The sequence below is a fragment of the Vitis vinifera genome, chromosome 9 (assembly GCF_030704535.1).
Source record: "Vitis vinifera cultivar Pinot Noir 40024 chromosome 9, ASM3070453v1".
Taxonomy (NCBI): Eukaryota; Viridiplantae; Streptophyta; class Magnoliopsida; order Vitales; family Vitaceae; genus Vitis; species Vitis vinifera.
The window spans coordinates 14818194-14832088 of NC_081813.1; the positions used below are offsets into that span (position 1 = coordinate 14818194).

Below are 13895 nucleotides of genomic sequence, written 5' to 3' on the forward strand. Positions count from 1 at the left end.
GCCGACAACTCTATAGTAGACTTTTATATTGGCTCTATAGAATGACTTTATGCAGGGGAATTTTTTTTGTCTTTTTTGTGTAGTTTTTTCGGCATTCTGATTATATACTTCGTATTTACTGTCTTCGTCGCTTCTAGAGACTTCTAATGCAAGCTATATTTACCTTTATAAAAAAAAGAAAAAAAAAAAAAAAAAAAGGAGAGTCAGGATATTTTTTTCCCCACGCATCCAAGCTTGTAGTTTACGATTCTTGTTCCAGAGAGAGGCAAGCCTAGTTCTTACCCCTTTGAAATATGCCCATAAATACTCAGCCCCATCACTGCCCAAAGACTCATAATGTGGGTTGAGCTTTGAGAAAAGTACTGCTTATTATCCCCAGCCCCACGAAAAGCCCACTTTCCATTACCCTTTTCTTCGTTTCTCCCACCCTTTAATCATCTATTCCGGTTGCTGCATCTCTGATTCTTCAAGGGTGAGTTTCCAAAGAGATTATATATATATATATATACACATACATGCATGTTCGATTGGATTTTTGGTTTGATATGTCATGATATTTTTCTTGTCAAACAAACAGGTTTCATTATTGAAATTTCCATGCTTATGTGCAAGCAAACACAGCCTCTACTCAGTATGCCTCCCGGAGGGCTCACCATGGCTGTCTCCAGCCATCGGTGGCTCAAGGAGAAGGTGGCGGTTGTAATGGGGGCGACCGGTACAGGGAAGTCGCGGCTCTCCATCGACCCCGCCACCAGGTTTCCCGCAGAGATTGTGAACTCGCACAAAATGCAAGTCTACGAAGGACTAGACATCATCACCAACAAGATCACAGAGGAGGAGCAGCCCGGCGCTCCTCACCATCACCTCGGGATAGCGCATCCTAATGTGGATTTCACTGCATCCGATTTTCGGGACATGGCCTCACTCTCCATTGAATCCATCCTCGGTGGAAGGCGCCTCCCAATCATCGTTGGGGGCTCCAATTCATACATTGATGCCCGATACGAGTGCTGCTTCCTCTGGGTGGACGTCTCCCGGCCGGTCCTTCACTCATTCGTCTCCAAACGGGTCGACAAGATGGTCGGGAATGGAATGGTGGAAGAAGTTGAACAACTGTTCTATCCAAATGCAGACTACACGAGGGGGATAAGGAGAGCTATTGGGGTTCCGGAGCTCGATCTATATTTCCCAACGGGTTTCCTGGACGAAGAAGCTCGAGCTAAGGTTTTGCAGGAGGCGGTGCATGAGATCAAGGCTAACACATGCAAGCTTGCCTGTCGCCAATTGGAGGGGATTCATCGGCTCAAGAACCTCCGGAAATGGAAGATTCACCGGCTGGACGCCACTGAAGTGTTCCTAAAGCACGATAGAGAGGCTGATGAAGCATGGGAGAAGCTGGTGGCGAGGCCGAGCACCATGATGGTGGCGCAATTCCTCTACAGTGTGGGCGCCACCAGAGTCGCCACCGAAGAGATGGTGAGGAACGCCGCGCTGCTCCTCCTCTGTGATCTTGTTGGTGACGATGTCTAGTCCTTCGTAGACTTGCATTTTGTCCGAGTTCACAATCTATGAGGGAAACCTGGTGGCGAAGTTGATGGAGAGCCGCGACTTCCCCGTGCCGGTCGCCCCCATTATTACCACCACCTTCTCCTTAGGCCACCGATGGCTGGAGACATCCATGGTGAGGCCTCCGGGGCCATACGGAGTAGAGGCTATGTTTGGTTGCACATAACACTACAAGAATAAAGGCATATGGTTACAGGAATTTTTAGTTGGGCCAGAAAATTTGCACCTAAAAATAATATTCGGTCTAAAAGTTTATAAGTGTGGGCATACAACGCCTTTTCGTACGATGCCTTTTCGTAGGAGAACGCTTTTCAAGGTTCTGAATATTTTTCTTTTTACTTTTTATTTTTTATTTTTTATTTTTTATTTTTGTAGAGGTTGGATTCATGGATCTTCCTAGATCTTTCTAAGTGAAGCTTCGTCTGAAAGCTTAGGGGATTTTTCTGGTTGCTGAGAAACCATGGGAAAAGGAAGGATTTAGAATTTTTGGAGTTCAGGAGTTTTCGGATTTTAATTTTTAGGTTTTGAATTGTTTAGGGTCTCTCTGGAGTAAGAGCTTTTCAAAATCCATGGACACTTTGGATGTTTCATTTGGTTGTGAAAGATTTTAATTTCTGGTTGTGGTTTACTTATTTTCCTTTTCTTCGGCCATTGCTGGAAGGCATTCTCATTGCATGGAGATTGATTGGGTCACCATGCCGTCCTCTGAGGCTGTGGTTTCAAAGAAGGTTAGATTTTCACATTCGGTTCGATTTCAACAAGTGGAATTAACCGTTTTTCTGTTGCAGAGAGTGGATAAACTGAGTTTAGTTTCTGAGGGTACCGTTTATGTGCCTCTATGCCTTTCAATGGAGAGCTTTGCACTCCGTACAACAGGTAAATTGAATCGAATTCTTATGAGTTCTGTTTTGGTTGGATTGTTTTCTAGCATTTTCTAATTGATTCAAAATTGTTTGGTTTTAAATTTTTTGTTTGGTCTTGTTTTGTTTCTATGAAAATTGTTCCCCCAAAGAAAAAAAAAAAAGTTTGGACTTTGTCTTACTCAGCTAACAAAGCTGCATTTTACTTGATTGCATATGGGTTTTTATTTAATTGGTCTAGAATGACAGAAGGAACAATGAATTTATATCGCCCTTCACATACAAGCCACCAAGGTAGAATCTAACATAGTTTTGAGCCAGATTATTAGTTTTGTTGAGACAACCCAGATGTCCAAAGCTCCTATTCAAAAGTTTGCAAACTTTGTAAGTATTGTTGATGTGAGGGGCTTTTTAAGAAATTTATTTGCCTTGAAAAAAATTAATATAGTTGAAATATGATGTGCTTGTGTTACAATTTGTTTTGTTTGTGGGTATGGTTTGATTATTGTTTGGAAGTACTTTTCTTGCTTGTTCCTTTTGAAATCAAGAGAACCAGATGCTTTCATACTCACTGAATGGTTTCTTAGGTAAACAAGATGCTAAAACCCTGACTCGGCATCTCTAATGATGTTAAATCTAATCACCTCTGTTTATTCAATTCCCTATATTTGGTTCCTTAAATCTTATAATATGTGTTGGCCTGCCCTCTCTGTTTGATATACTGAACTCGAAATTCAATAATCTCTTTATATTTAAGATCCAAGTTGAGTGTCATGTTATTGCACTGTTAATGTTGTCTTCAAGCAGGGGCATTCTACACTGTGATGCCATTGGGTTGGATTCCAATTACTTGATAGAATCTGAGTGATTTGGCTGCATTGCTCTCTTGCTTTGGTTGATTCCGATAGTTATCAGTGTTTAATTTGTTGTTCTATTCATTTTCTACTAAATCAAGATAACCATTTATTCCCATACAAAATTAGTCATTATTTGTTATTCTACCACAAAATAGGCTGATTGCTTGAATAAGTAACACTATAGCTTGTTGAAGTTTCTCACATATTGCTGACAACTAGCTATTATGTCTAACAAACCTTAATTATTTTGTACCATAATATAATTTGTATCATTGTTGTTATTGCTTTCTGAACCATAATGTCACCCATTTAGGTGTGCTATTGTTTTTCTATTCCATTCTCTGGAGCTATATTGAAATCTAGCTTTCGTTTGGTTGTTGAGAGAAGGGAGGAAAAGAAAGATAAATGAATGCTTGGATCACATTTGAGTTAGAGATTTCAATTTTCTTTTCTTTTTCTTTGTTTTTTTTACAGAAAAGATAGTCTGATGTGTTGTTTATTGGTTTGATATTCTGCTCAATTGGTTGCTAAGAAATTGGGGGAAAGGAAGGAAAATTCCAAACTATACATTTTTGTTCTCACTGAAATTTGGAGAAAAATTGGACCCCCATCTATATTGTTCAAAGTATATGACTTCAATTTTCCTTTTTCCTCTTGATTTGTTGGCAACCAAATAGAGCCTTTAGGGAATTTACCTTATTTACATATTTTTATCATCTCCTGATTCACAGCTACACGGGAAATCTTTATATAAATTCATGTCTCGGGTACTTCATTTAGATTTTCAACATTGGTATTCTGTGCTTGCATGTTCTAGTTGTGTTGCACTTGGAGATTACTGACATGTAGATGGAACTAATTATTTATTTTTATGTATTTTATTTGACATTGTATTCAAATTGTATGCTTTCCCTTTTCAATAGTTTTTTGAAATTATTGCAACTAGTTTGTAGAATTGATGAGCATAGAAAACCATTATGATAGACAGACCTTTTACTTAATTAAATTCTGATAAAGATTAGAACCCATAACTAGTTTGTAGTTTTTTATGATTTCATGAGCAGCAAGCCCTTTGGTACAGGGTTGAAGCTACCAAAGTCTTATAAATTGCGACAATGGCTTGCAAATATATTGATTCTAGCAAGCCTGAATTATTTAAGAAAGGAATAGGACATTCAGATAAGTGAGTTCTCATGAATTTGAGTCGACTCATCTATGTCGGAGACCAGTGAGGAAGAGCCCTTGGAACTAAGTCTTTTTCTTCAAAACCTTTTCCCCAAATTTTTAATCTCTAGTGAAAGAGTCATTATATTCCTCTTTGGCCTCTGTTTGGCTTATTTGAGTGAAAAATGAAATTTGAACCACCCTTTGTTAGCATCATTTGTTACTTGATACAAGAACGAATCCCAACTTAAATAACCATGGGCTTGGACATGCTTATTATTATTTGGTTGATGAATGAATTGCTCTAATTTATTCTACTGGATTTTTTTAATGTCTTGACCAAGTAGGCATTGGGAAAATAGGCTTCCTTTAAGAGAGTTTTCATTCATTATGTTTCTTCATCTTCTGTTGATCATCTCTTTTCTGATGTTGCAAGTATCTATAGTTGATTTGGACAAGATTTGTACTTTTGGAATATCAAATAGTGGTTTACAGCTTATGGTCTGATAGTGAAACTTCAACTAATAATATTTTCATTTTGAGGTTAAATTTATAGATTTTTTGGAGCTCATTACTTTCTTCCTGAAGATTGATTTTTTGGGGGTCATCTGCGATTTAACAAGATAGAGCTCGGAGGTGTTTGGAGTTACTAGTGATTGTTGCTCACTCCTCAACCTTTCATTGGTAAAACAGAATACAGAGGTATTTTTTCTATTTTATTTTTTCATACTTCCACATAGATGATTATAGTCGATTCTTTTGGCTAATAAACTATCAGTCTGGACTTCTTTAATCATAAAGAAATGATGAGACTTGCTTCTTTATTTATTTTTATTGCCTTAGCTAAGAAATAAAATTATCATATGGAACACTTATTTATTTGTTTATTTCTTTGTTAGATTAAAAGTGAAGATTTTATATATGAATATTTCCTTATTTGAATTAGCAGTTGGAATGTTCAAGGAGATGTAGGAATTTTATATATTTAGTTATCAACTTTAAGGAGTGACATCTTTGTTGAGAGTTGGGAATGTCCATCTGTCTTATGTCGTTTTCTATGACATTACAGTAGACAATGAATTCATACTTGTTTTGGATTAGGTAGTCATCCCAGAGAAATCATCTCCTTGTAGGATTATTTCATGATAATATGACATATTCTTGTAAACTGGTGAAAGTAGCCATGAAAAACAATCCCAGAAGCAACAGTTACCATTCCCTCTGTGAGAAGTCAATGCAGGTGGCAGCAAATATAATTAAGTTGTCATCTTTTTCCATTGCCAAGATGAGTCTAGGAATAGGTCGAACACTAGCATCTCCTTGGAACTGTCCAAAAATTTATTTCTCAAAACAATTGGCTCTAGATTATTCTCTATGCTTTGTGATTAATGCATCATTATCTCCAGATGCTTTGCTTGAACTTCATACATACAAAAATAACCGAAGAGTGGTTTTATAGATGTGTTCAAAGTGAAATTATTGTTGTAGCCATAGACACAATTGGCTTGATATAAGTCATTTAGATGGAGTTGGTTTTTGATTTCAAGAATGATAAAAAATGGTGGTTTACTTCAGCCTCTAGATTATCAGGACCTAGCTTTCTATACAAGGACTCATAGATTTTCTTGACAACTCTTGGCTCTATTGAATACCATAAGCATGCTTTCATTGAACTCTTATATTTGTTGAAACCCGAGTAATAACAACCAAAAAGGCTCTGAGAAGTGTGGGCCAAACCTTTATTCCTAAATCAATTTTAAAGTAGTTTAGAGAAAAATTATTTTGACTAAGCTTCTACACATCTATTTGTCTGATTGACTATTGTTCTATCAGATCTCCAAGTAGGAATATTTATACTCTACAGCTTGTGAGTTACCTATTCATGTTAAAGATATATATGGAGAAGCTAGTGACAAAGATTTCAACATTGAAGCTCTCTCTCTCTCTCTCTCTTTATATATATATATACTGCACACAAATGCCAAACCGCTATGGTTTGCACTGCCAATGATTTACAGAAGTGGAAGGGTTTTCCTAAGGGGCTTAGGGTCCTCATTTATGATGAATCGTCTTTGGGACAAACTTCTATGATGAACAATGTTGTTTGGAGCTATGAACTCGATTCTCTATTTTGTGAATCATTGCATAAATTCAACTTTACATAGATATATATTTATATATATAATTTAGTTCATAATTTTTTTTCCTTTTTTTTTTCTTTGAATCATAAATTCAACTAATACCACTAGATACCAGTGCATGAGGTCTAATTTGACTTTAAAAAGAAAAATGTAGAATCTTCATAGCTCTTAATTTGGTTTTTTCTTAAATATTTAATTTCTCAGGAAGAGGAGGCTCCCACTAAGGCTGCTGGAAAGGCTACAGGCGAGGGTTTGTACTAGATGATGTTCTCCAAGTGGCTGGGCATGTCCTAATGATTTCAATATCTGCTTTTTATTTGTTGGTTTTGGTGTTGATTTCATGGATGAGACTTGATGTGAAAGGAATGGTCGGGATAAAGACAATTGGACATTGTATATGTTTGTTTGGATTCTTAATTTTTCCTAATGAGAATATCAAACATTATTCATCCACAATAATGAAATTTTATATTTGAAAAAATATATATAAAGAATAGCTGAAAAAAGGGAAAAAAAAATCACAATTGGAATTTTAATCAGTCATATGCACATGATGCTAATATGCCTAATGTCGCGGTCAACTGGAAGCCATGTCCATATCCTCACTATAGTCCAGCCAAAAATTATTGCCACTGTTTTAGTTAGGAGACTTTTAGTCACGGTCACCAATGGCTGCAGCTGTATCTATAAGATGAAAATATTGTTGACCACTATTATAGGATATTGCCCAATGTTTTAAAAACCGGACCGGCCGGTCCAACTAGTTCAACCGTCGACCGGTCACAATTTCGGTCCGGACTGCCTATTGAACCGTTTAAGATTTAAACCGGCCACGAACCGCCGAAATCGGCGGTCAGATCGGTGACTCGGTCAAACCGGACGGTTCTAATCGAATCGAACGGTTCAATTTGAACCTCCATTTTAAAGGCTCCCTTGCATAAAAAAGTTTTGGCAAATGCCCATTCTGGACCTTGTCTCATCATGACAAAGCCCAAACCCCACTCAACCATATTGTGGGCTTAGTCTTGAGCCCACCCAATGAGGCAATGCATTGGCCTTCAATGTGGATAGAATTTATAGGCACCCTTTGCAACCTCATTTCTCTTAGAATCCGATGTGGGATTCCTAACCAACCTAATCAATGAAAAAAATAATAACAAGTCCCACAGCCAAGAGGAATTGAACCTTGGACCCCAAATTCGGAAGGCATCCAAGGCACCACTCGGCTACACAGCTTTTGTTAGTTAATATGCTAAACAAAATAATATATATTAGATTTTAATTTTTTTTTGTAATGTTAAATAAAAATAATATAATATTTTTAAAAATGATAAAATTAGTTTAAATTTTCATTTTTAATATATTCACATTTAAATATTTTACATATTTCATTTAACAAAATTAAAAATATTAATATGATTTAATTTGATAATATTATTGATTTTAAATTTATTCATATATATTTTAAAATTTTTATAATTATTTTTAATTTTAATAATATATAAATTATATATTTATGACGTCACCGGTTCAATAGCGGTTCGACCGCTGGTCCGACTAGTGAATCGTGAACCGGTAACTTTTCTGGTTCGATCACCTGTCCGGTTCTGAAAACATTGATATTGCCACACCACCTATAGCCACGCCCAACGGCGGTCAAACTATTATGCAACTATATGATATAGTGATGCCTTCTCTAAACTTATTGTAAGCATGGAAATTTGCATAATGAAACCTGTTTGTTTGACAAGAAAAGTATCATAAGATATCAAGCCAAAAATTCAATCAAACATACATATATGTATATATAGATATCTATAATCTTTTGGGAAACTCACCCTTGTATTATCATGGATGAAAATATCGGGATATATTACTGATATATCATGTATCAAAGGCTATAAAAACAATATTATGTGAAGAAATATCGTTCTAGCAAAAGTTCGAGGAAAATTGTCAATATTTTTCGATATATCGAATGGTCAACGGGTCAATGGCGGTCAAACGCGCTATAGTGCCTCCACTACAATACTAGGCAATTTTTTGACCTTTAGCTCACTTTACCACTTGGACAAGTTTGCCCCTTGTTAAATTTATTGCACTAAACATATATATTCAAAGTCATCATATAAAGAAAATATTAAAATAATATTTTAGAGAACAAATTAATTATAATTATTTTACAATTAAATGCAAAAGTTTCTTTTAATTAATTACCAAAAATATAAAAATTATCATGATAATTTTTTTCATAGTGTTTTTAATATCATTAATATATTAATTAAATATTAAAAAATTGTACATATATCACAATTTATTTTATATCATTTAATACAATTGAATTAAATGGATCATAATTTTAATATTAATATATATTTTAAAATTAGACATATAATAATGAAATATTATAATATTATTATGAAATAATATTTGATATAATTTAATAATAAATGTATACTTATAAAATTCATATTTTTATCGATGTATACGATATTATTATCAAATATGATCAATTATATTATACATATATCAAATTCTTTAATAAAACAATTTTAAAATATCTATTATACTTCTAATTACATTTTTTTATGAAGTTTTTCTTATATTTTTATAAATTTTGATCAATTTTAGGCCTATTGATAGTTTTTTTCCAAAATATCGGCCGATATATCTTTGATATATCCAATATAATTGTAAAATTGAAGTACCGGTATATCTGTGATTATCGATATTTTCATCCTTGTGTAGTATTAGAGATGAGAAAATCGAAATAGATGATTAAAGGGTGGGAGAAACGAAGAAAACGGTAACGGAAAGTGGGGTTTTCATGGGGTTTGTAGTTGGGGATATAAGCACTACTATAGTATAAGTATAGAGACTATGGTTGGCATACTTATTTTCTTAGACTCTTATCAATTAAATAATTTTCCTCAAAGCTCAACCCATAGTGCAAGTCTTTGGGCAGTGACGGGGCTGAGTATTTATGGGAAAATTCCAAGACAAATGGGTCAACTAGGCTTACCTTTGTGCAAAAAGAATAGTCAACTACAAGCTTGGATGTGTGGGGGAGATATTCATGGGATTTTTTTTGGGAAGTATGGAGAAGTGTTCTGGAAAGAAAAATTAAGCTGATTTTGGGGGAAAGATTTGGTATGCTTTTTGGAAGGAACAAAGATCAGTCAAAGGGAGGACTTTTGGAGCACGTTTTGGGAAGAAGTTGGGTTCACATTTTGGAGGATTTTGAGCATGTTAGGGTGGAATTTCAGGGGCTAGTATTTGGACGACATAGGTGTGGGCACCCCCGTAAATGGGGATAATGGGCTTACCCAAAAAACTATCTATTTAGTTAGGCCAATTTGGGCCAAGATTAAAAGCCCAACTAGCTTAATAGCCCAGCTAACTTAAATAACCCAATAGGTAAAGTGGGAAATAGAACGTGGGAGAACAACCCACGAGGAGTAATTGAGGTAGTTAACACTTGAGACGGTAACCGCTTGAAGTGGCCAAAAAGTTCTCCTGTGATCTCCACGCCTATCGGTAACTGAAAGGTATATGACTGCAACTAACAAGAACAATAGGGAAAAAAAATTACCTTTTCTAGAAAACCCCAGCTAACTTAATCATCAGAGGAGGTGATCCCGGGGTAAAACTGAGCGAGCCTTGTGTGGTAGGTATAAGGAAGCACGTAGCGAGAAGAGGACTATTGCTTAAGAAATCCTCAGTTCCAATAAGTGGCGCCATATGTGGGAAAGTTCTAAATTAAAGTAACATTTTTACTTTGAGGTGAAAGTAGACCCCCGTTTTTGTTTAGAGTTGGAAGCTTCGCAAAAGGAGATAGTCAACCACGAGATTCAACTTGTACAATAGCTCCTTGGAGGGCCGTCGTGCTGAAGATTATTCTTGAGGATTTCAAAAGGCATCAAGCAGAGCAAGAGAGAAGAATTGAATCCATTCTTGCCTAGACAGAGTTGCTAAGGTAAGCTAATGCCTTGGTGCAGACACAACTTGAAGATTAGCGTGCTCACATTCAAGTGCAGCATCAGTTAACAAGTACTCTTGATCACTTGCACCATTAGGATAATAATGATGTGGTGGAACCTTTAGATCATGCAGTTCCCTTTGGTCAAATTCCCTACACTATTTTAAGCTCGCATGGGGGACACCGCCCATATGACCTCAGGATTTTGAGAATACTAGTCATTGAAGGCGTTGATGAGGTAGACATTACCTTTCAACGGGGACCCCAATCCCTAGTATATTCAAATCATGTCAGTCGACAAAAAATGAGGTTGTCTCGCATGGAGGTTGCGGGAGAGTTGGCTCAACCCCTATCCTGATTCCCTTGGGATTCTGACTCCCCTGATGCACGGAAGGCGCAGGAAAAACCACTGGTGAAGAAGATCCAGAAGATGCTGATCCAATAGGCGCGCCTACTAAAATAAGGGGGAGTAGAAGAACTCGTGCTCATGGAAGGTAACATGCCGGGCCGGCGAGAACGAGAAGAAGGATCAAAACATCGAAACTTCGGTAGTTTAGCTCCCACATGGGTGACTAAACAAGTTGCCTCCAGGAGCCACAACTTTTCGCCTAAATGATATGATGACAACACCATTCACCTAACATATTTTGATGTATGAACCCCTAAGTGGGTATACCATTCCTAAGTTCGTCAAGTATGATGGAACGTATGACTTGTTTGATCATTTGATGCATTATCAGCAAATGATGATGCTTGATATCAACAATGATGAGCTTCTATGCAAAGTCTTCCCAACTAGTCTTTAAGGCACTGCCCTAGCCTAGTTCTACTGCCTTCCCCCTAATTTCATTCACTCCTTTAGGGAGATGTCAAAAGTCTTTGTAGCTCATTATTTGTGCTTAGCAAGGCAAAAGTTCAATATTAGCAGTCTTCAGAATTTGAAGAAGATAGAAAGTGAGACTTTACGCCAGTTCATGCACATGTTCGACTAAGCAATGCTCTAAGTAGAAACATGTAGTATAGATGCTTTGCTACAAGCCTTCAAGTGTAGCATTGGGTCAGGGACCCTATTTTTTGAGTCTCTCTCCAAGAAGCCACCAGAGACGATAGATGAATTGTTTAGAAGGGCCAACAAGTATGCTATGTTGGAAGACGACTTGCAGGCTGTAACAAGTCTCATCTTAGTATCAACGCAAGTGGTATAGGTAAAAAAAGATACAGGGAATAAATGTCAGGGCTTGGGGAACCCCTCACAAGGCAAGAAGCCATACAGGGGTGAAAAAGGCCAAAGACCACCCCGACAATGGATCTCGCTCAATCTGACATGTGGATAATTTCTTCCAATTATGATTGGCCTACCCAACTTCAAGTGACCCTTTGCTCTTAGGGGTAACTTAGCATAGCGGGACAAAACCCGACATTGAGAATACCATAAAGAGCATGGACGCACCACTAATGAGTGTCGACACCTTCACTATTTGGTGGAAGACATGGTAAGGGTCGGTTTGCTCTCTCTGTATGTTAAGAAGAGTGAACAACCGATTACTGGGAGTATTGAGTAGGCCGCTACTGGCATGATCCTGTCAGGGGGAGCACCACTAGTTATTCATGTCATTCAAGGAGAACCAATTGATTAGCATTAGGAATCAAAGTGTCGTCGTCGAGTAATGATTAAAGAAGCAAGCGATGTGGAGAAGATTGGTACGGAGCATTACTCTTTTGTACCAAGGACAATGGAGCCTATAGATGGGGCTGTCACATTTAACACCTAAGATTTCACACGAATAATAGTCCCACATGAAGATTTCCTTGTTTTGTAACTAAAAATTGTCGGGTTCTAAGTCTGTCAGGTACTTATTGACCTAAGAGGTTCAGTTGCTTTGCTCCACATCTCAGCTTGTAAGTAGATGAGCATCTCAATCTCCACTTTGGGAAACCCGGGCCGAGTACTAATAGGTTTTAATGGATCAACAACGTGGACGTTGGGAGAGATAATTTTTCTAGTTAAAGTCGGGCCTACAACCCTGAACATTCGTTTTTTAGTCGTGCCAGACCCTTTACCATACAATTCCATACTAGGACGAGCATGGATTCACAAAATGAAGGCTACCACTCAACTTATCACCAGAAAGTCAACTTCCTTACTAAAGAGGGCCAAATGGACTTATTTGGGAGCCAACTAGCAGCTAGATAGTGCTATTAGGTAAATGTATTGCTTGTGGGAGAGGAAGTTGAAAATACCTGCATTGATAGTGATTCCCAACAAAAATAGTAATTACGGAAGGACAAAGGTGATCGAGAGTCCCTAGTTGTTGACCCACTAGTTTGTGTAGAAATATAAAAAAGGGGACTGAAGAAGGTTACCTATGTCAGTACTATGTTGACAGAGCAGGAAAGGCAGTAACTGGTAAACCAACTAAATCTAAACATCGAAGTCTTTGCTTGGGAACTTTCTGACATGCTAAGAATATCCCCCGAAGTGATGAGTCATAAACTCAGGATCTGTTCGAGATTGAAGTCTATCCAGCAAAAAGTAAGAAGGCTTAATTTAGAGAGGCAATAGATAATTCAGCTTAAAGTATCTCGATTGCTCGATGCGGGATTCATTCGCGAGGTTTACTACCCGAATTGGCTAGCCAATGTGGTAGTTCTGCTGAAAAGGAAGGCAAATGGAGGGTCTGCATATACTTTACTAACTTGAATGAGGCATGCCCAAAGGATAGTTTCCCCTGCCACGCATTGATCAAATTGTTTATGCCACTTCGGGGCATAAGATGTTGTCGTTTATGGATGTTTTTTCTAGTTATAACCAAATTCATATGTACCCTCCTAATTCTGAAAAGACAACATTCATAGCCCCATTTGGACTTTCTGTTATAATGTAATGCCTTTTGGCTTTAAAAATGTAGGGGCCACTTATCAGTGGCCGATGACAAAAATATTTTATCCAATGCTAGGCAAAATGACAGAAGTCTATATAGATGACATACTTGTAAAAAGCAAGAAATAGGAGGATCACTGTGCAGATTTGCAACAAGCTTTTGACCTGCTACAACACTTTTGGTTGAAATTGAATCTTGCTAAGTGTGCCTTTGGGGTGTCTGTTGGCAAGTTCTTGGGTTTTTTGGTCACAGGGAGAGGAATTGAAATAAATTCTGCTCAAATAAAGGCAATACAAGAACTACCATATTCTCAAAGTAAAAAGGATGTGCAACATTTAACAGGAAAGGTGGCTGCACTAGCCCATTTTATTTCCTAGTACATTGACATCTGAAGCCTTTCTTTAATGTGATAAAGAAAGCCAAGGCCTTTGAGTGGATTGCTAAGT

The 13895-nt window shown here is 37.2% G+C and overlaps 1 protein-coding gene across 7 annotated transcripts; it reads left to right on the top strand.

Annotated features, from left to right (window-relative positions):
- The first annotated feature begins 201 nt into the window (after nt 1–201).
- Nucleotides 202–7044, top strand: LOC100261184 (adenylate isopentenyltransferase 3, chloroplastic). Of its 7 annotated transcripts, XM_059739690.1 has the most exons (5): nt 202–472; nt 578–1882; nt 2355–2442; nt 5004–5149; nt 6793–7044. In XM_059739690.1, exon 2 carries the CDS (start codon nt 598–600, stop codon nt 1528–1530), a length of 933 nt encoding a protein of 310 aa, XP_059595673.1. In that variant the 5' UTR covers nt 202–472; nt 578–597; the 3' UTR covers nt 1531–1882; nt 2355–2442; nt 5004–5149; nt 6793–7044. The 7 variants fall into 7 exon arrangements, with proteins under 7 accessions (XP_059595673.1, XP_059595667.1, XP_059595669.1 ...); XM_059739684.1 differs by having other exon boundaries at nt 578–2442; XM_059739686.1 differs by having other exon boundaries at nt 578–2442; nt 5036–5149.
- Nucleotides 7045–13895: the final 6851 nt, after the last annotated feature.